This window comes from Cervus elaphus, chromosome 9 (assembly GCF_910594005.1).
Source record: "Cervus elaphus chromosome 9, mCerEla1.1, whole genome shotgun sequence".
NCBI classification, from domain to species: Eukaryota; Metazoa; Chordata; class Mammalia; order Artiodactyla; family Cervidae; genus Cervus; species Cervus elaphus.
The window spans coordinates 53,809,555-53,832,852 of NC_057823.1; the positions used below are offsets into that span (position 1 = coordinate 53,809,555).

Genomic DNA, 23,298 nt, shown 5'->3' on the forward strand with positions numbered 1-23,298 from the left:
CACCCTGTATCTGGTGGTGGCTGTGGCCGCGGTCTCCTGCGTCTTCCTCGCCTTTGTCATTGTACTGGTGGCGCTCAAGCTGAGAGGCTGGCACACGTCGCGTCTGCTCCAGGCTTCCGGAGGCGGATTGGGCGTACCAGCCTCGAACTTTGTGGGCGTGGACGGGGTACGGACTTTCCTGCAGTCCTATTCCCACGAGGTCTCTCTCACCGCGGACTCGCGGAGGAGTCATGTGATCTTTCCGCAACCCAACTACGCGGACACACTTATCAGCCAGGAGAGCTGTGAGAAAAAAGATCCTCTGTCTTTGTTAGATGATTCGAAGTTTCCTGTAGAAGATACCCCTTTGGTGCCAGTGAGTTCTGTTTTTGCTCCTTTTCTCACCTTTAAGAATTATGATTAGTTTTACTGTTAGGTTTGCAGCATGATGGTGGGATCCTAATCCTAATTTTTTCACTTTTCCCTCCATTTCAATGACATTGGCTTCTGGCTAAAACATTGAGGAATAGAATTAAGGATTAATTAAGAATTAAGAATAACCATTAATTACTTGATGATAATTAAGGCTAATATGTTTTTACTTTCTGGTAAATATTCACTTAATCCTAGTGAAGGCTTATTATCATAGGTTGTTATGATTAGCTTCACAGAGTCTTGTGTTTTATAATTTTGTTGCATATGGTACTCGCAATTCCTAAGAGAAGACTTTCATATAGAAGTGTCTTGTCAATTTGTGTGCTCTCCTGGTGGCTACATGCTGAAATCCTTAGACAACCCTGCCTCTTGTTATGAAGTCAGGCCTGGTAAGAATAGGTAAATGTCAGAAACAAATGCATTAGCCTTACTGGAAATCCTGCCCATTTTCAGTAATATTCCATTAACAATTCATAACAATATGTGCTTAAATTTTTGAAGTATAATCATACCTGGTAACACTGCAGCATCCATTTTGCCTGTGATTCTAATTTCATACTGTCATGTGGAAGATATACCATTTTAATTTTACTTTCCTTGTTCTATAGGGACTCCAGAGAACCGATAGAAGGTATTATGTTAAGCAGACTTGAGGTTCTGCTTTCTCTGCACTTTTTTGTTAAATTCTCCAATCTCTAAGGCTGAAATATATATATATATATAAATATATATATATATATATATATATATAAAATTTGGGGAGATAGACTGGTACATGTTCCCAAGTACAGGAGCAAAGATGCATGCCAAAGTAATTTCAGTGACTATAGACAGAATGGAAGATCCACCCGAAACTGAAAACTCTGAAATTTACAGTCAAAATAAACTTAAAGTTAAAAAAAGTCATTTCTGCATGATAGGTGAATCAAGCAGAGAAGTACACAGAATTCTAAACAGATGGTCAGTGGAACTACTGATGAGTCCATTTAAAGTGATGATAGTGATGTATTTGGTTTGATCTCTAACTATTCTATTAATTTATATTAATGTTCTTCTAAACTCATATGGTAGCATAAAGTCAAATCATGCCCTAATGTGTTTCAAAGTGTTTATGAGACATGATTTTTTTTCCCATGTCATTCAACTTTTGTTCAAGGATATGTCTGTGGAAAAGAGCAAAGTTACTATCTTTGGAGCTATAGTCAATAACTTTTATTTTTTAACTTCCAAATAATTGAATCTTTTACATTTCTGACCATGAGAGTCAAAATTATTCTGCATATATTTCAAATAATTCTATTATTTTGAAAAAACACAGGTTTAAAAAAAGCTACTCTTTTGGCATGGTAGCTATTGTTGGCAAATATGTTGAAATATACTAATTATTTTAAAGCAATATAGGACACCTTAGATGACTGTAATGAATACTAAAGTGGTTGTATTCTAGTTCTTAAATATGGGGGGATGGATTAAGCCTAGATTTAAGACCAAAAATAATTTTTATGCTCATCTTTAGTACTTTCCTTTGTGGATACTTACTCTTTAAAGGATCTACTGTGATTGCCTCTTGATAGAACTGGATAGCAGTAGGCGATGGAATAGGAGATCTGTTTTGCATTCGACATTCTTCTGTGCCTTTTATATATTTTTTAAGAACTGTTTCACCCTATTCAATATCTATGTAAAATTTTAACATATAAAATATTGGTTTAGCCAAAAAGTTCATTCGGGTTTTTCCGTAAGATGTTACAAACTTTTGGTCAACACAATATATAATAGTTTTGACCATGTGAAAAAAAAAGTTTCATGAAGAAAACAGAATCACTGGAGGAATAAGGTTCAAATATTTTAGCTGCGGTCATCTTGTCTTTAAAGAAAGACTTCCTGAAATAAAGCAGAAAACGTAAGCTGCGGTTCCACACGAAGCCTCTGGGCGCCGCTGTCGGCCAGTGCAGGGCAAGCTCTGAAGCCCGGGATTCCTCAGCCTTTAGGCAGGGATTTCCTGCGCAGCCACCAACACAGAGAGAAGGAAACCCGCTTATACACTGGGGCTCCTGGCCGCGCAGATTCTCCCTAGCGCACAAGGATTCCCAGCCCCTAGACTGGGGGTCTGCCTGTCCTGGGCCAAATGCTTTACCAGTGTGCCATGTGCACTTTCTCCAACTAGAAAGACTGGGACCCAGCAAGAACTAGAGCGCGCAATGGGAGGGAGCTGCACGCAGACACGCCCGGCTGACCGGAGGCAGGTACTGTTTCTCTTCCTGCTGCCTTTGTTCTACCCCGCGCTCTGCGAGCAGATCCGCTACTCGATTCCCGAGGAGCTGGCCAAAGGCTCCGTGGTAGGGAATCTCGCCAGGGATCTAGGGCTCAGTGTCCTGGATGTGTCGGCTCGAAAGCTGAGAGTTAGTGCGGAGAAGCTGCTCTTCAACGTAGACGCGGAGAGCGGGGACTTACTTGTAAAGGACCGAATAGACCGTGAGCAGATATGCAAAGAGAGAAGATGTGAATTGCAGTTGGAAGCCGTGGTGGAAAATCCTTTAAATATTTTTCATATCATTGTGATTGTTGAAGATATTAATGACCATGCTCCTCAATTCCATAAGGATGAAATATTCTTAGAAATTAGTGAATCTGTCAGCCCGGGGACTGGAACAATTCTTGAGCCTGCAAATGATCCCGATATTAGTATGAATTCACTGAGCAAATACCAACTAAGTCCTAATGAGTATTTCTCCTTAGTGGTGAAAGACAATCCTGACGGGGGCAGATATCCAGAACTGGTATTGAAGAAGGCCCTGGACCGAGAAACGCAGAGCGTTCACCATTTGGTGCTGACAGCCTTAGACAGCGGGGATCCGCCGCAAAGCGGCACAGCTCAGATCCAAGTCCTGGTGGTGGATGCCAACGATAACCCCCCTGTGTTCAGCCAAGATGTGTACAAGGCCAGCCTTCGGGAAGATGTGCCCCCAGGCACCTTCGTGCTGAGGGTGAGCGCTACCGATCAAGACGAAGGCGTCAATGCAGAGATCACCTACTCATTTCTTGGTGTGGCTGATACAGTCCGGCACGTGTTCTCTCTGGATTCTGCTACAGGAAACATCATAACTCATCAACCCTTGGATTATGAAAATGTAGGAAGATACGCCATGGTTGTGGAAGCAAAGGACAGAGGATCCCTCTCTACACGGTGTAAAGTAATTATAGAGGTTTTGGACGAAAATGACAACAGCCCAGAAATAATCATCACTTCTCTTTCAGATCAGATTTTAGAGGATTCCCCGCCAGGAATGGTTGTGGCTCTCTTCAAAACACGGGACCAGGATTCCAAGGAAAATGGAGAAGTCACGTGTAATTTAAGTAGAGACAGTCCGTTTAAAATTCATTCTTCTTCTAATAATTACTACAAGTTAGTAACAGATGGGGCCCTGGACAGAGAACGGACTCCGCAATACAACGTCACTATCACAGCCATTGACCGGGGCAAGCCACCCCTCTCCTCCAGCACTACCATTACCCTACGCATCACTGATGTCAACGACAACGCTCCGGTTTTCCACCAGGCCTCCTATGTGGTCCACGTGGCAGAGAACAACCCACCCGGCGCTTCCATCACCCAAGTCAGCGCTCGCGACCCAGACCTGGGACCCAACGGCCAGGTCTCATACTCCATCGTGGCCAGCGACCTGGAGCCACGCGCGCTGTCGTCCTACGTGTCCGTGAATCCGCAGAGCGGCGTGGTGTTCGCACAGCGCGCCTTCGACCACGAGCAGCTGCGCGCCTTCCAGCTGACGCTGCAGGCCCACGACCACGGCTCGCCCGCGCTCAGCTCCAACGTGAGCCTGCGCGTGCTGGTGGGCGACCGCAACGACAACGCGCCCAGGGTGCTGTACCCGGCGCTGGGACCCGACGGCTCGGCGCTCTTCGACACGGTGCCCCGCGCCGCGCAGCCCGGCTACCTGGTCACCAAGGTGGTGGCGGTGGACGCAGACTCTGGACACAACGCCTGGCTGTCCTACCACGTGCTGCAGGCCAGCGAGCCCGGACTGTTCAGCGTGGGGCTGCGCACGGGCGAGGTGCGGACGGCGAGGGCCTTGGGCGACAGGGACGCGGCCCGCCAGCGCCTGCTGGTCGCTGTGCGCGATGGGGGACAGCCGCCCCTCTCGGCCACCGCCACGCTGCTCCTGGTTTTCGCCGACAGCCTGCAGGAGGCGCTGCCGGACCTCAGTGACCGCCCGGCACCCCCTGACCCCCAGTCTGAGCTGCAGTTTTACCTGGTGGTGGCCTTGGCCTTGATCTCGGTCCTCTTCCTCCTTACGGTGATTCTGGCCATCGCCGTGCGCCTTCGAAGCTCTTCCAGCCCCAGCGCCAGGGGCTTCTTTGGGTCTATTCTTTGTTCTAAGTCTGGTCCTGAGATTCCTCATAACTACAGTGAGGGAACGTTGCCCTATGCCTATAATTTATGTGTGCCTGGGAATCAAACTAATCCAGAACTTAATTTTCTCACATCTGTTGAACACTGTCCTGCCACACAAGACATTCTCAACAAAGATAGCTCTTCAGTGCTATTGGGTAGCATTTTAACTCCTAGTGTTGAAGCAGATAAGAACACTTTTAAACAGGTAAGTACTTAATACTTTTTATATTCCAGTATGCCAATATATTCTAATAGAGCACTTTTTTGAGATTTTAGATTCCATCTCTTGATAAAGTTCCTAAAATAAATGTAGTTCAAACCCATGGGTATTACTGTTAAGACTAAAGTTTACAATGCTGCAAACCCTCTACTATTCAAATATATTTTAAGGTAAAGTATATGGAGAAGGCTCAGGCCAATTTTTCATGAAATAGAATACCTTTTTTTTTTTTTTTGCGGTGGCATGTGGGATATTAGTTCCCTGACCAGGGATTGAAGCTGCACCTCTTTGCACTGGAAGCATGGAGTCTCAACCACTGGACCACCAGGGAAGTTCCTAGAATACCTTTTAATTAAGGATATGGAATACAGTTAAGATTTGTATTGTGGTATTTTAAATGACAACTCTAATGCGATCCCCATTCTCTATAATGTTTTATCTTTGTTTTACTCAACAAAGAAACAATGGTAAGAATTATAGTCATAATCCTAACTGATGATTTTGTTGGAACAGTGCTAGTTACACAACCACAAATACTGCTCCCTTCAGTCAATAAAAGCCAAAGGGAATCAAATCTAACCTGCAAGTTTTCAGTTCCAGTAGTCTGAAAAAAATTTAAGATTAGCAAGCCTTTTTAATAATTATTCTTTTCATAAGTGCTCTTGCTAAACCTTTAACATCATATCACCTAACTTTATTGTCTGCAATTTTATGCTTTACAAATACTTGCGATTCTCAAAGAGGGAAATGTAATAACTTCCGAACAGGAACAATAGTTGCGTTTTTCTTTCTCGTTGCAATAATAAGATTGGGCTCCAGGCGCCGCTGTTCACCAATTAGGGAACGGGAAGCTTCAAGCTACAGAATCCCTCCCTCCCCCCTACCTCTACCTCACAAAGCTGAGTGAGGTGGATACTCACAGATCCGGATGCTGAAAACGTAAAAGTACTTCTCTTCGCTCTCTAATATATTTTTGGATGTAGTCGGCCAGGGACTTCGTAGACACATAAGCTGATTCAGAACCAAAAGGCTCAAGAAACCGCGGAATATCGGCTCAGCCATGGCGAATCGGCAACTGCTTCTGGATCGCAGGGGGCTGGTCCTACTGTATATTTTCCTGGGGACGCTGCAGGAGTCGGGGGCCGGGCAGATCCGATACTTGGTGCCGGAAGAGACAGAAAAAGGCTTCTTCGTGGGCAATATTTCCAAGGACCTGGGGCTGGAGCCCAGGGAACTGGCGGAGCGCGGAGTCCGCATTGTCTCCAGAGGAAAGACGCAGCTTTTCGCTCTAAATCCGCGAAGTGGCAGCTTGACCACCGCGGGTAGGATAGACCGGGAGGAGCTATGTGAGGCGGTTTCCTCCTGTTTTTTAAACATGGAGATACTTGTGGAAGACACCCTGAAGATTTACGGAGTGGAGGTGGAAATAATGGATATTAATGATAACGCCCCCAGCTTCCGGGAGGAGGAAGTAGAGATAAAAGTCAGTGAGCACGCAACTCCAGGATCGCGATTTCCTCTTCCTAACGCTAGGGATCCAGACGTGGGAATGAACTCCCTCCAGCGCTACCAGCTCAATCCTAACAGCTACTTTTCCTTGCAAGGGCGAGGCAAAACGGAAGGGGCCAAGAATCCTGAGCTAGTGCTGGAGGGGAGCCTGGACCGGGAAAAACAGGCTGCTCATCACCTCCTCCTCACAGCCTTAGATGGAGGAGATCCCATCCGCCAGGGCACTGTTCCCATCCGTGTTGTGGTTCTTGATATAAATGACCATATCCCAAAGTTTACGCATTCTGTATATGAAGTGAGTGTTGCTGAGAACCTCAGCTCTGGAATTCGGGTGCTCACGGTAAACGCAACTGATCCAGATGAAGGAATCAATGGGGAAGTGGTGTATTCATTTCTAAATATGGAAAGCAAAGCTTCTGAGATATTCCAGTTGGATTCCCAATCTGGAGAAGTCTTAATACAGGGTTCTTTGGATTTTGAGAAATATAGATTTTATGAGATGGAAATTCAAGCCCAAGATGGTGGAGGTCTCTCTACCACTGCTAAAATGTTGGTCACAGTCCTGGATGTGAATGATAATGCTCCAGAAATAACTATCACATCTTCTACTAATTCAGTGCTGGAAAACTCTCCTCCTGGTACAGTGATTGCTCTTCTAAATGTGCAAGATCAAGACTCCGGAGAAAATGGTCAAGTCTCCTGTTTCATTCCAAATAACCTGCCTTTTGAACTAGAAAAGACTTACGGAAATTATTACAAGTTGATAACAAACAGAGCATTGGACAGGGAGCAGGTTCAGAGCTATGATATAACACTGACAGCGACAGATCAGGGAAGTCCACCCTTATCTACAGAAACTCACATTTTACTGAATGTAGCAGATGACAATGATAACCCCCCCGCTTTTACTCACTCCTCTTATTCTGCCTACATTCTGGAAAACAACCCCAGAGGGGCCTCCTTCTTCTCGGTGACTGCACTCGACCAGGACAGTAAAGAGAATGCCCAGGTCACTTATTCTCTGGCAGAGGATACCCTCCAGGGAGCACCTCTATCCTCCTACGTCTCCATAAACTCAGACACCGGTGTTCTGTATGCCCTGTGTTCCTTCGACTATGAACAGTTCCATGAACTGCAGTTGTGGGTGACAGCGCATGACAGTGGGAACCCACCACTCAGCAGCAATGTATCACTGAGCATATTCGTGCTCGACCAGAATGACAACGTGCCAGAAATCTTATACCCTGCCCTCCCCACGGATGGTTCCACTGGTGTGGAGCTGGCACCCCGCTCAGCAGAGCCCGGCTACCTGGTCACCAAGGTGGTGGCAGTGGACAGAGACTCGGGACAGAACGCCTGGCTGTCCTACCGCCTGCTCAAGGCCAGCGAGCCAGGACTCTTCTCGGTGGGGCTGCACACGGGCGAGGTGCGCACAGCGCGGGCGCTGCTGGACAGAGACGCGCTCAAGCAGAGCCTGGTGGTGGCGGTCCAGGACCACGGCCAGCCCCCTCTCTCAGCCATCGTCACGCTCACTGTGGCTGTGGCTGACAGCATCCCCGATGTCCTGGCTGATTTAGGCAGTCTGGAGTCTCCAGCCAGCCCCGAAGACTCAGGCCTCACACTCTATCTGGTGGTGGCGGTGGCCGCGGTCTCCTGTGTCTTCCTAGCCTTTGTCATCGTGCTACTGACGCTCAGATTGCGGCGCTGGCACCTGTCGCGTCTGCTCCAGACTTCGGGCAGCGGGTTGGCTGGCGTGCCGGCGTCTCAGTTTGTGGGCGTGGACGGGGTGCGGGCTTTCCTGCAGACCTATTCGCACGAGGTGTCGCTCACCGCGGACTCTCGGGGGAGTCACGTGATCTTCCCGCAGCCGAACTACGCGGACACGCTCATCAGCCAGGAGAGCTGTGGGAAAAGCGAGCCTCTTTTGATAACTGAAGATTCAGCTGCAGGTTTAGGCAAATATGATCCTACTGGTAATCAGGTGAGATTTATTTCCTGCCTTCCTATTGTTGATGTCTGTGCATAGGTCTTTTTAAATGACTTTTTTCTTTTCCTGAGCCTGTTGTATAAACTGTTTGGGAGGGGGCGTATGTTCTTTTATAAAGCAAAAGCATGTGAAATTTTGTGCTTTACCTCATCAAGTTATCATTAGTTTTCAGAAAGGTTTTGTGAAAGTTTTTTTTTCTTTTGGTCCTGGCAGGTTCTTTTGTTTCTTTGTTTTAATTTCAGAGGTCCAGTTGTGTTATCATGGCTTGCTTGGTTTTAAGTTGAATTTTAGTAATATTTTTCTATCATCAGTATTTGGCTATCAATGTAAACTGGTTGTGTTCAAGTTAATGATTCATAAACATTTTTATTTATTTCATTTCAGCTTTGTATTGCCTCCATGGATGTATAATTATATTCTACAATTAATTGTTTTACTTCTAATATTCAAGTTGATTCAACAGCATACTTACTCTAGCTCTTTTTCCTCATCTATAATACATATACACACATACTCACACATATACACTTTTACACACATCAGCTTTTTTTTCTGAGCACAAAACAATTCTCTTTTGACTTTTGGTGACTAGCAATATGTTTAGCTTCTGTTGATTATTTCAACCTGATCTCATTTCTTTTCGTCATTAAAATAAGACATACTGACTCCCTTTTAAATATGAGGCTCTCTTGGGAGAGAAAATGTAGAACATATTTTCCCCCTTAAGTTCTAGACATCTTTTCTATTTATACAGTGAAATCATTAGATTGTTCTGAAGAAGTAGTTGAATTGTAGAACTGGTGTTATTTCCTTTTATTCTTTTACTTGAACTTTAGTGTCTGTGTATTGTTGAGGAATTTTTTTAATGTAGTAAATTCTCCTATAGAAATAACTTTTAATTTTGATCCAGTGCTTCTCAAAAAGTTATTTTCAAATTGGCTAAACATGTTTACATTTTTTAGATTTATTCATATGGAATATTTTGTGAATATAAGAGATGGAGTGGGTATTCAGACTTCATGAGATTAATTTAGCTGGTATTCCTCTGGATATTTTTGTTTGTTTTCAGTATGCTTAGGAGCCTTGGACTCATCTTTATTTCCTTTGCAAACTCACTTTAAAGCATTTTATTGAAGTATGGTTGATTTACAATGTTAATTTGTGCTGCATAGAAAAATTGATTACATTCTATGGAATATACACACACACACACATATGGGCTTCCCTCATAGTTCAGTTGATAAAGAATCCACCTGCAATGCAGAAGACCCCAGTTAGATTCCTGGGTCAGGAAGATCCTCTGGAGAAGGGATAAGCTACCTACTCCAGTATTCTTGGACTTCCCTTGTGGCTCAGCTGGTAGAATCCACCTGCAGTGTGGGAGACCTGGATTCAACCCCTGGGTTGGGAAGATCCCCTGGAGAAGGGAAAGACTACCTACTCCAGTATTCTGGCCTAGAGAATTCCATGGACTGTATACTACATGGGGTCTCAAAGAGTCGGACACAACTGAGCGACTTTCACTTTCACTATATACATATGCTTTTTTCTCATTATGGTTTATCACAGGATGTTGAATATAGTCCCTTGTGCTATAAAGTAGGGCTTGTTGTTTATCCATCCATCCTTATAATAGTTTCATCTGCTAATCCCAAACTCCCAATCCTTCCCTCCTCCACCCCTTCTTCCCCTTGGCAATGACAAGTCTATTCTCTATGTGTGTAAACTCATTTTTAAAACTGAAGTATAGTTGATTTACCACACTGTGTTAGTTTCATATAAACTCATTTTTATATTAAATACTGGTACACTCAGTCCTTGGGGCTTCCATGACGGCTCAGACGGTAAAGAATTTGCCGCAATGAACGAGACCTGGGTTTGATCCCTGAGTGGGCAAGATCCTCTGGAGAATGGAATGGCTACCTACTCCAGTATTCTTGCCTGGAGAACTCCACAGACAGAGGACCCTGGTGGGCTACAGTCCATGGGGACACAAAGAGCCAGACACAATTGAATGATTAATACTTTCACTTTTTTTCATAATCAGTTCTTACATTCAGAACCACCTTGTTATTGAACCTAATAGTTACCTAATAATGTGTTATCTGAAGCAATGTCTAGGAAAGTTAAGGGAGGAAAGGAAACTTTTCTAGGGTATTGATCTCAGGAATCATCTCCATAGTCAACAATTGAGCTCAACACTCTCACAGCACTTCTAGATATTTGGCCCAGATTACTTGCATATTCACCTTTCCTTTTAAGATATCCCTTCTCATTTCAGAACTGACCTTACTATAATTCACTATAAATTGAGTATCTAATGTTTGAGCAAAAAGAATTTCAGCTGAAAGGAAAGGGAAGTCCTGCAACAGATGCCTAAATTTGTCTTGAAGTCAAGAAAAATGTTGAGTGTTTTGAGCATCATCAGGATAGAATTTATGCTATGAGATTCCAAACTGAGGAAAAAGATTTAAGGCATTTTACTTGAATGGAAACTAGTTGAATAAAAAGAATATGAGGCTTTTGCTGGGAGAGGGAGGTTGTTCCATATTTTTAAAAAACATAATCTGAACTAGTTAGGAGTTGGCAACCAAGATCTTAGAGAACAAAATGGAAAGGCTGGTTTTGACACTTGAGATTAAGAAGGTTATTTTGATTAGAGGTAGATAAAGTTCTGTTGAAATGCAACATAAGGTACAGTTAAATAAAAGAATAAAAATAAAACCCTCACATTTCATGGCATTAAATTCCTATAGTAGCCTACTAGGGTACACTTTTATATTATCTTTATGATGAAAGTGTAAAACACTTCATAATTCTTTTCATAAATCTCTTTGATAAGTAACAAGGAAGACTTTATGGTATTGGCTATTCTTACCCTGAGTAATGCCCTACACAACTCTGATCTCTCCTTTTCTGATGAAAGGAGGAAACTCATATGCATATCAGATTGAAGATAATACTGGGTATCATTCCACAGGTGTCAAATTTTCCCCAAACCACTTGGTGGGGCTGTTTTTCCACGTGGTCTTTGTTCTAAGTCTGGAGGAAGACTGCCTTTGTTCTTCCAATATGTGCATTTCCTCTAATTAGAAAAAGACAAACTTTCCTCATTATTGGATTAATGACTCTTCTATAGGCTCTCATCTCTACGGAACCCTCTTTGGTAATAAACACTGGAAAATAGACCCATCCAAAACTCCTAAACTGCCTCATTCACCATACATTAGTTCAACATATCTGCTGGAATACTGAATCCCATTATTTACAAGGCTTCGGACTGCAGTTTGCTAAATAGACTCCGAGCGCCGCTGTTGGCCAATGCGCTGCAAGAACTAGCTTTCCGCGTCTACCTGAGTGATTTCTTGCGCAGTCACAGAAGCAAGTCCGAAGAAGAGTAGCCCGTTCTCAGGCTCGCTACTCCGCAAATCTGATTCCGGAATACCGATTGGGTTGTCTTCAAACTGGGAGCGTTGAGTTTTCTATGTGATCAGTGTAAATATTTTAAACGCAGTTTGCAAACCATCTCTTCACGTCGGAGGCTGCAGCATCGCAGAGAAGAATGGGAAATAGGGTGAAGCAGAGAAGCAGTACCCGGCGGCGGCAAGTACTCTTTCCTTTCTTGCTGCCTTTGTTTTGCGGGGCGCTTTCCGAACAGATCCGCTATTCTATTCCAGAAGAAATGACCAGAGGCTCCGTGGTGGGGAATCTGGCCGAGGACCTGGGGCTGCATGTACAGGATTTATTGACCCGCAACCTCAGAGTTAGTTCTGAGAAACTATACTTTACTGTAAACACGGAGAATGGGAACTTACTTGTGAGTGACAGAATAGATCGGGAGTCACTCTGTCCCCAAAACCCTTTGTGTGTTGTACCCTTGGAAATTGTAGCAGAGAATCCTCTAAATGTTTTTCACATAAACGTGATAATAGAAGATATAAATGACAATCCACCTCATTTCCCCCCAAATAACATCGTTTTACAAATCAACGAGTTTGCAATTCCAGGAACTCGGTTTGGTCTGGAATCAGCTATTGATGCAGATGTAGGGCCTAACTCTCTCCAGAGTTACCAACTGAGCTATAGTGAGCATTTCTCTCTGATGGTTGAGGATAAGACTGAAGGCAAGAATGCCCCAGAATTAGTGCTGGAGAAGCCCCTGGACAGGGAGCAACAGAGTTCCCACCTCCTGGTCTTGACAGCAGTGGACGGGGGTGATCCCGTCCAAACTGGCACCACTCAAATCAGGGTCAAGGTCACTGATGCCAATGATAACCCCCCAGTGTTCAGTCAGGATGTATACAAAGTTAGCCTGCGTGAGAACTCACCCCCAGGCACTTTTGTTCTAAAGGTGAAGGCCACTGACCAGGATGAGGGCATCAATGCAGAGATCACCTACTCCTTCAAAACACTGCGAGGTATTGGAAACATGTTTGTGCTGGATCATCAAAGTGGAGAAGTTAAATCCAATGGTCCTATAGACTTTGAAATCAGTAGCAGTTATACCATAAGCATAGAAGCCAAGGACGGTGGAGGCATGACCAGTGAGTGTAAAGTTATACTGGACATTTTAGATGAGAACGACAATGCCCCAGAGGTGGTTTTCACTTCGGTGTCTAGTTCCATAACCGAGGATGCCAAACCCGGAACCGTGATTGCTCTGTTCAAAACACATGACAAAGATTTGGGAGAAAATGGGGAGGTCACATGTCTCATAAAAGAAAAAGTTCCTTTTCGAATTGAATCTTCTGCCAATAATTACTACAAGCTTGTGACAGATGGGGCCCTGGACCGGGAGCAGACCCCGGAGTACAATGTCACCATCGCAGCCACAGACAGGGGCAAGCCGCCCCTCTCCTTCAGCAGAAGCGTTACTCTACGAATCACCGATGTCAACGACAACGCTCCAGTTTTCCACCAGGCCTCTTACGTGGTCCACGTGGCAGAGAACAACCCAGCCGGCGCCTCCATCGCGCAAGTCAGCGCCTCGGATCCCGACCTGGGACCCAATGGCCACGTCTCCTACTCCATCGTGGCCAGCGACCTGGAGCCACGCGCGCTGTCGTCCTACGTGTCCGTGAATCCGCAGAGCGGCGTGGTGTTCGCGCAGCGCGCCTTCGACCACGAGCAGCTGCGCGCCTTCGAGCTGACGCTGCAGGCCCGCGACCACGGCTCGCCCGCGCTCAGCACCAACGTGAGCCTGCGCGTGCTGGTGGGCGACCGCAACGACAACGCACCCAGGGTGCTGTACCCGGCGCTGGGACCCGACGGCTCGGCGCTCTTCGACACGGTGCCCCGCGCCGCGCAGCCCGGCTACCTGGTCACCAAGGTGGTGGCAGTGGACGCAGACTCTGGACACAACGCCTGGCTGTCCTACCACGTGCTGCAGGCCAGCGAGCCCGGACTGTTCAGCGTGGGGCTGCGCACGGGCGAGGTGCGCACGGCGCGGGCCTTGGGCGACAGGGACGCGGCCCGCCAGCGCCTGCTGGTCGCTGTGCGCGATGGGGGACAGCCGCCCCTCTCGGCCACCGCCACGCTGCTCCTGGTTTTCGCCGACAGCCTGCAGGAGGCGCTGCCGGACCTCAGTGACCGGCCTGCGCCCTCTGACCCCCAGGCTGAGCTACAGTTTTACCTGGTGGTGGCCTTGGCCTTGATCTCGGTGCTCTTCCTCCTCGCGGTGATTCTGGCCGTCGTCCTGCGCTTTCGACGCTTCTCTAGACTTGCCACCTGGGGCTGTTTTCAATCTGATCTCTGTTCTAAGACTGGACCTGTGGTTCTCCCCAACTACAGTGAGGGGACTTTGCCTTATTCCTACAATCTGTGCGTTGCGGATTCTCAGAAACCAAGGTTCGACTTTCTCACCTTGACGCCAGAAGTGGTGTCCCCACAAGATCTTTCTAATGAAGCTTCTTTGGTAGTAAGTGTCACTGAGGAGAATAACAAGTTAAGCTGTAACTCTGTTGCTTCTCTTCAAGTGAGTTTAATGAATGCCTTTCATCTGCAGATGGGTTTGGATTATTTTTAAAACAGTATTTAAGAAAGAAAAAATCTTAAACAGATTATATCCACTATCGCTTCACTTTTGTTTGCCCACTCTGTCTTTTCTGTTTCTTTCTGGGTAGGTCAGCAACTCTTATTGTTAACCCTCAAGTATTTAAAATATTTTGACAATTTCATCTGAGTTTCTATTCTATTATCCCCACACAAAATCTCTCTTACTGTGAGATGTGGATAGTATAATGCTGCTGCCATTCACATATTTTTAATGGAAGCATAATTTTTTCCTGTGGGTATTTCTCTTTTTTAGAACATCAATATCTTAGCATATAAGGCTTTTCTTTACTCTTTTAACTACAAAGTGAGAGGGGAATGCATACAGACTTTAAAATTAAGGACATAATAATGACTACATAATATTTAGGTACATTTGCTAGGGGATTCTTTGAGTACAACTGAACAGATAAATTTTATATCCTACTTCTTCTCAGAGCTATCTGTTGATTTCATTGCAGTGTTAAAGATGTTCTTTATGGTATACCTGCCAAATATGCTTATCCTCATAATATAAATATTTACATATGTGAAAGCACAATAGTGAGATTTTTTTTCCCCTATATTTTGGTGGGCTTCCAAATATATTACCAGTAAGTGTCAGTAACTGGAATTTGATGTTTCCGAGAAAAAGGTGAGTTTATAATATTTTGGTTTATAATCTTCCTACACATTCTCTTTTTTAACTGAAGTATAGTTGATTTACAGTGTTGTGTTAGTTTCTTATGTACTGCAGTCATTCATATATACATATTCTTTTTCAAATTCTTTTCCATTGTGGTTTTTCACAGGATACTGATCCTACACATTCTTTTGAAATATATTAGTAGAGTCCTACCCATATCCCCAGCAAATGCTAGTTGGAATGCTTTCTTTTTTTTTTTATCTTATTGTGATTGTGCCCCTCCTACCATCTCATTGCAGCTTCTCCTTTGACTTTGGATGTGGGGTATCTTTTTTGGTGGGTTCTGCATCTTTCTGTCCATGTTTGCTTAGCAATTCATTGTGCTTTTGGTGCTCTTGAAGGAGTAGGTGAGCACATGTCTTTCTACTCTGCCATCTTGAACCAGTGTCTCTGGAATGCTTCTAGTTTGTTCTATAAATGTGTGTCTTCTTCACTTGATTTCCTGTCAAGTGTGATTCTGATAATGTGTGCAATCACGTTTCTTTAGGTTGCCATATTATTGTAGAATTCTGATTTTTAAACGCTAAATGTCAACAACCTGTTAAAGTAGTTCTTCATTTAGGCAAATTTAAGAATCTACTGAAAATTTTTGCCCCAGATTTTAGTTGAGTGAGAATTTTAAAATTATTGTTATATAATTTCTCAAAACATGAACCGCCTTAGGAGATTCCCATAATAGGTATGTATGTGTGTTGGGGGGTGATACCAAAGCTGGTGTACTAAAATTACATGGTTAAATTTATTGTGTATAGAAACTTCATGTAAAAGCTCATCAGCAAAAAAAAAAAAAAGCTCATCAGCAAAATCAGAATATTCATACAGGTACAGAAAATAATCTCAGGAAGGTGGCTGTATATGAGAAGTTTAGGGGAATAAAAAGTTCACTGAAATTCCAAATAAGATGAATACAGTAGTTTTAGTTGGGTCCACTTTCATCCCTGTTTGAAGAACAGTAGGTGGAGCTATTTAAGGTCTAGAAACCAAAATGGTTTCCCGGACTTTAAGACTGTGCAGTAATTGGTTAGGACTCTGAGCGCCGCTGTTCACCAACCGGGAGAGACGAGCAGAGCGCTCCTGCCAGCCGTGCACGCGCGTGAAGCACAAGCACAGAGAAAAATTAACCATCTCTCGGACTCTGAGGAAACAGCAGAGGAGCTCGGGTCCCCAAACTGTGGGCTTTTAAGGACGAGTGAGCTGATCCGGACTTCGCTGATCAAAGGAAGAACTGAAGTAGTACTCAAGGAAAGTGACAATGATTCCTGCGCGAATGCACGGGGACTGCAAAAAGCTAGTCTTGCTGGGGGTTCTCCTGGGGGTTCTGTGGGAAACTGGAGGCACACAAATCTATTATTCAGTTCCCGAGGAGCTGGAGAAAGGCTCTAGGGTGGGGAACATCGCCAAGGATCTGGGGTTGGAACCTCAGGAACTGGAGGAGCGCGGAGTCCGCATCGTCTCCAGAGGTAGGACACAACTTTTCGCTCTGAACCCGCGGAGCGGCAGCTTGGTCACTGCGGGCAGGATCGACCGGGAGGAGCTCTGTATGGGGGCCGTCAAGTGTCAACTGAATCTGGAGATTCTGATGGAGGATCAAGTGAAAATATACGGGGTTGTGGTAGAAGTGAGGGACATTAATGATAACGCCCCATATTTCCAGGAAGGTGAATTAGAAATAAAAATGAGTGAACACGCAGCTAAAGGGATGAGGTTCCCCCTTCCCCACGCTTGGGATCCGGATATAGGGAAGAATTCACTCCAGAGCTACGATCTCAGCAGTGATACTCACTTCTCCCTTGACGTGCAAAGCGGAGCTGACGGTAATAAGTACCCGGAATTGGTGCTGGAGCGCGTCCTGGACCGCGAGGAAAAGGCCGTTCACCACCTGGTTCTCACGGCCTCCGACGGGGGCGATCCAGTCCGCACTAGCACTGCGCGCATCCGTGTGATGGTCCTTGATGCGAACGACAACGCACCAGCGTTTGCTCAATCCGAGTACCGTGTGAGCGTTCCGGAGAATGTGGCCGTGGGCACTAAACTGCTTCTGGTAAATGCCACCGACCCTGATGAAGGATCCAATGCGGAAGTGATGTATTCCTTCCGGTATGTGGACAACAAAGCGGCCCAACTTTTCGAGCTAGATTGTAATTTAGGGACAATTTCAACAATAGGGGAGTTGAACTACGAGGAATCAGGATTCTACGAGATGGAAGTGCAAGCAACGGATAACGCAGGATATTCTGCGCGAGCCAAAGTCCTGATCACAGTTTTGGACGTGAATGACAACGCCCCTGAAGTAGTAGTCACCTCTCTCTCCAGCTCCATTCCGGAAAACTCTCCCAGAGGGACGTTAATTGCCCTTTTAAATGTAAATGATCAAGACTCTGGGGAAAATGGACGAGTAACCTGTTTCGTCCAAAGGAATCTGCCCTTTAAATTAGAAAAGTCTTATGGAAATTATTATAGTTTAATGACAGACACACTCCTAGACCGAGAACTGGTTCCTAGCTACAACATTACCGTGATGGCCACTGACCGAGGAAGTCCGCCCCTGTCCACAGAAACTCACATCACCCTGAACGTGGCAGACATCAACGACAATGCGCCTGCCTTCTCTCAAGCCTCCTACTCGGCATATATCCTAGAAAACAACCCCAGAGGAGCTTCCATCATCTCTGTGACCGCCTATGACCCCGACTATGGAGAGAATGCCCAGGTCACTTACTCCTTGGTGGAGGACACCCTCCAGGGAGCTCCCCTGTCCTCCTACGTCTCCATAAACTCAGACACTGGTGTCCTGTATGCGCTCCGCTCCTTCGACTATGAACAATTACGAAACTTAGAGCTACAAGTGATGGCACATGATAGCGGGGACCTTCCACTCAGCAGCAACGTTTCTCTGAGCCTGTTCGTGCTGGACCAAAATGACAACTCGCCAGAGATCCTCTTCCCCGTCGTACCTACCGATGGCTCCACAGGCGTGGAGCTAGCACCCCGCTCCGCAGAGCCCGGCTACCTGGTCACCAAGGTGGTGGCAGTGGACAGAGACTCAGGACAGAACGCCTGGCTGTCCTACCACCTGCTCAAGGCCAGCGAGCCAGGGCTCTTCTCGGTGGGGCTGCACACGGGCGAGGTGCGCACAGCGCGGGCGCTGCTGGACAGAGACGCAATAAAGCAGAGCCTGCTGGTGGCGGTCCAGGATCAGGGGCAGCCCCCTCTCTCTGCCACCGTCACGCTCACCGTGGCTGTGGCTGACAGTATCCCCGATGTCCTGGCTGATCTAGGCAGCCTAGAATCTCCAGCCAGCTCCGACGACTCAGGCCTCACACTCTATCTGGTGGTGGCGGTGGCCGCGGTCTCCTGTGTCTTCCTAGCCTTTGTCATCGTGCTACTGGCGCTCAGACTCCGGCATTGGCACACGTCGCGTCTGCTCCAGGCTTCGGGCAGCGGGTTGGCTGGCGTGCCGGCGTCTCAGTTTGTGGGCGTGGACGGGGTGCGGGCTTTCCTGCAGACCTATTCGCACGAGGTCTCGCTCACCGCGGACTCTCGGGGGAGTCACGTGATCTTCCCGCAGCCGAACTATGCGGACACGCTCATCAGTCAGGAGAGCTGTGGGAAAAGCGAGCCTCTCTTGCTCTCAGGCGATTCCGTGTTTTCTAAAGATAATCGTGCATTAATTCAGGTGAGTGCATATCAAGTATTCTCTTAGCTTTGAGCAAGATACCTCTTATTATGGGTGATTAATATTTATTCGGAATCTGTTAAACAGACCCCAAGAAATTTATATGAACATTGCGGACACCGATGACAACCCGGCGGTCTGCCTTCAGGCCTTCCCTCACACATTATTTATAATAATTTTAAAATATATTTGTATATTTATATATTAAATTTTATATCTACTTTATAAAGTACTTTTTAATAGTCTATATAATTTTTCTAATTTAATTTACCAACTGTACCAATTCTTATGAGTTACCAACTCTTCCTGGTTTTCATTGCTGTTTTAATTTTTCATTGGCCGTGCAACAGTTTTATGTTGAACATCCAATGGCAATTTATCTGTTAAGAACACAGATTCTTCTAGAGGGGATAAATCTCATTCAATGAAAAGTCTATAAATGATATTTTATATAAAGTTTTATAAGCAGAGCGACTTCTAACTACACACGAAGTTGTTTAACAATTTCATAAATTTCATTTAGTTTCTTTTAAAGCGCAGTGATTCTTTCTGGTCATTAGAGATGTATACATTATACTTTCTCAGTATCCTAAGTAATTTCATGGTTTCAAATTATTCACAAAATCCCAAATATCATGAGTTTATTCATATGCATTTAAAACTTTCTCACTGAAATATACACAGTGTAAGTATTGTATGAGGAAAAACTGAACAGATTATTTTTTTAATCCCTATTATAAATTTCAGGACTGCAAGTCTGTATGTGTTCCCAGGTTAGATATTTCTTTAGCCCATTTTATCTACATGGATGATCTTAATGATGTTTCTGTGAAATATTCAGAGTTGACAAATTGTGTTTTGAGCACATTTTTTATATCATCATAAATTTATAGTAATTCTCTCTTCATGTGTAAAATTTCCCATAATTCTCAGATACATGGAAAATTTTCTTGAAAATGTACAAATTCTGTTTCCTTATATCCTTATGCATATTGTAGAATGTCAAACAGATATCAAATGCTATAATATATTATTCTTGGGAAAGCATTGCTGGAACCTATGAGAAGCCTGGTTTCTTTTGGTGAATTCTTATAAAGGAGTAGGAAATTATAGTATCCTAATTATTTTCTCCTGACTTGTTGCCTTTCTCTTTTCAAAAATACAATAGTTAATTAAAACCTAAACTTATAAAAGAGATTGAAAACCATTTGGGGAATGAAAGATAATCAAATTGCGCTAAAATGAGACAGTTGCTGCTACTGAAGTTTACATGTCACTTTATGGTTCTTAACCAAGACAATAAAAGGAAATATAAAATGGGTCTACCTGTCAAATTTTTTTAATGAAGTTTTTGTGCTTATTGAAAATAGCAGTTTGTATTGACATTAAGTTCCAGATGGAATTTTTAAAAATAATTTTTAAAAGTATTTATTTACTTATTTATTTGGCTGTGCCAGGTCTTTTTGTGGCACACAGAACCTTCAATTTTCTTTGCAGCATGTGGGATCTTTAGTTGCAGCATGCAGGATCTTTTGGTGGTGTCGTGGCATAGGAACTCTTAATTGCTTCATGTGGGATCTAGTTCCCTGACCAGGATTGGAACCTGGGCCCCCTGCATTGAGTGCACATAGTCCCAGCAACTGGACCACCAGGGAAGCCCCCCAAATGGAATTTAGTACATAGACCTTTTTTAAATATCAGGGAAAACAAAGGGAAACATAACTTCTATTGTTTTGTGAAAGTTATTAAAATGTTTATCACGTGGCCAGTTTCATGTGTCGGTTGATTCAATGAAAGATGTAATATGCAATAGAAATTATTTGGAAAGCTAAACTAGTATGGTCCAATTATGTTTATTTCTATTCACATAACCTCATTTAGGGACAAACCATTAAGAGCTAGGGCAATGATTAATGATGACCCTTAAACTGTATCTCAAGTATCAGTGATCTCAAGTATGGTTCCAGTATAAGCTAAATCAGCTTCATTAAATACTTGTTGAGTGAATGAATGGACAAATTTATGTGCTCTGAATATTACCTAATATCGGTATTCTAAGACGTAGTGTGATAGAGAAACAGCAGTTGTGTAATGAAGTAACTCCTGTGTGATCTTTAACATTATTTAATTGCTTTCAGGTTCAGCAAAATAAGAATTGTAATATGTAATCTGAAAGACTGTGGTGAAGACTAGTGATAACATATAATATAAACCATCTAGTTCATAATATGTACTTAATTAACAGGAAATGCCCCCCTTTCTTTAAAACATTGTCAATAGAAAAAGAAGATGTGCTTTCATTATCACAACACTTAATGTTCTGTTGGGAAAAGTAATAACTTGTGTGCATCTCCAGATAATACAATGGGATGACCCGTGAGTGGAGGTAAAACTTTTCTAAGAAGTTTATGAAAGCTGCTGTAAAAATCTTAAGTGCTTAGGCACATTCTTGATTGAGAAGACCCTGTTTAAAGTTGTAAAAGATAGAGGGAGGATTGTTTTTGATGAGACAATTTTACGAGTGTTAAGTTTTCTCTGTCTGAACCATGGTTTTACTTAAAGGAGTATCTTATCTAAGGACCAATTTACTCCAGTAGAATTGCCAGGATGATTTAAGTGGAAAATGGATCACTGAAACCTGAGAGCTGGAGTTATTTGGTTTTGGCCACCTGAGAATTTAAGTTAATAGCTGCACAAAATATCAATCTTAGCTTTAGGTTACTTGTTGATAATTTAGGATTGATAGATAATTGGGATATTTGTTGATTGGCTTTTTAGAGTAATTGGGCAGTAGGTTTGGATGTTTATGTTTCTTCTGGTTTCAGTAATGAAATTATGTAAAGAGCTTTTATCTTCCTCTGTGTTACATGGAAAGTGGATATGCATTCACTTAATCTTTTAAGTTAATCAAAATGTTCAACTACCACTTAAAAGTTGCAGTTCCACTATTTTATAGCACCTAAAATTGGACTGTAATCTGTCAGCAGACATTCTTCCTTGACTTCCATTCTATAAGAGATATTATCTTCCTTGAAGCAGCAGTGGCCTAGGATCCTTGCTGAGTCTGTACAACTTACTGAGACTACTCAACTCATAGATTATTTTAAATGGCATTAAAAGACTAATGATAAATGAGTAGATTGTAATACAGTTTTCTCAGTTACATTTAACAGAATATAACTGTGATCATAAATTTATTAGTTTTGGTGAAAAATCTGCTTTTTCCTCATGCAAGATATCAAGTTCAAAAAAGTAAATGCCTTTATGTTAAGTATGTGCCACTCTTCATATATCAATTATATATCCCAACAAAGCTATTTTTTAAAAATTTTAAGCAGTCACATAATTGTGAAAGGATGTTGATCAAACTAATGACTGTATATTTTAGGAAAGAGATTTTACACTCTAATATTACACTTAGAGTTTTTACACTCATTTTTAGGAAACCGTACCTAATGAAAATTTATCAATAATAGAGCACAGTCTTCAGGATACATTTAAAATCACTGATAGGAAAAAATGGCCAATGGCAAAGATAACTGAAAAAAATCTTTGAGAGAGGACAAGATTTCTGGATACCAAATTGGAAGATCTCTGGCTCAGGAAAATGTGATGAAATTGCATCGGATGGACCATAGGGCATCCTGCCATAGGGCAGGTAAAATAATTTATCTATATGTAAAAAGAAATCAGTATTTCCACAATTTCTCCAAGAGAAGCCATGAAAAGACGTTTAATAATCATTGAGAACAAGTGTAATTTCTTATTTCATCTTTAGTTCTTTGAAAAATTTCACACAGTAGTTTGTACACCTTCTAAATAATAAAAGGCTTGAATTCAGTGATTAGAGAGTAGTATCCTGGGAGAAAATCACAATGCAAAACCCATTTTACTTGTGCTTTCCTTCTACATCAAACTCCTAAAAAGAGCCAACTCTCTGATCTATCTATATAAAGCTAAGGAATTGGAGATTAATTAAATTTTCAAAATAGATGCCACAATCCATAAGATTTCTATATTGTGAAACTTCCTAAAAGCTTTCTATATGTTTACAACTGAAGATCCAGCCAGTAGTTCATCCTGAGACTGTGTATGTGAAAAAAGTAAAGTCTTTTCCCCCACCAAAAAATAAAGAGGAAAAACACTAAAAATAAATAAAAAGAAAGACTCAACCTAATAATATTTTTAAATGACAAGAAGAAATAAAAAGAAGTCATCACTATGACTGCATATGCTGGAGTCATTGAGAATATAAATCTCCAAGAATATTTAATTGCCCAAGTAAGACTGTGCTACTGCCTTTCAGCTCGCAGATTCCAGTGAGAAACAGTTTTTTCTCTTT

At 43.3% G+C, this 23,298-nt stretch overlaps 2 protein-coding genes across 2 annotated transcripts in view; both read left to right on the forward strand.

Moving 5' to 3' along the window:
• LOC122700799 (protocadherin gamma-A2-like) overlaps positions 1-23,298 on the forward strand; it is a 177,193-nt gene that overhangs the window by 77,904 nt on the left and 75,991 nt on the right. The gene's annotated exons all lie outside the window — the stretch shown is intronic.
• LOC122700287 (protocadherin gamma-B7-like) lies at positions 368-6,109 on the forward strand. The gene is made up of 2 exons (XM_043913042.1): positions 368-5,033; positions 5,856-6,109. Exons 1-2 carry the CDS (start codon positions 2,616-2,618, stop codon positions 5,886-5,888), a joined length of 2,451 nt encoding a protein of 816 aa, XP_043768977.1. The 5' UTR covers positions 368-2,615; the 3' UTR covers positions 5,889-6,109.

Coding starts and splice junctions, on each gene's coding strand:
- LOC122700287 (XM_043913042.1), top strand. CDS start 2,616: ATGGGAGGGAGCTGCACGCAGACACGCCCGGCTGACCGGAGGCAGGTA. Junction 5,034..5,855: donor ATAAGAACACTTTTAAACAG/GTAAGTACTTAA, acceptor TGCAATAATAAG/ATTGGGCTCCAGGCGCCGCT.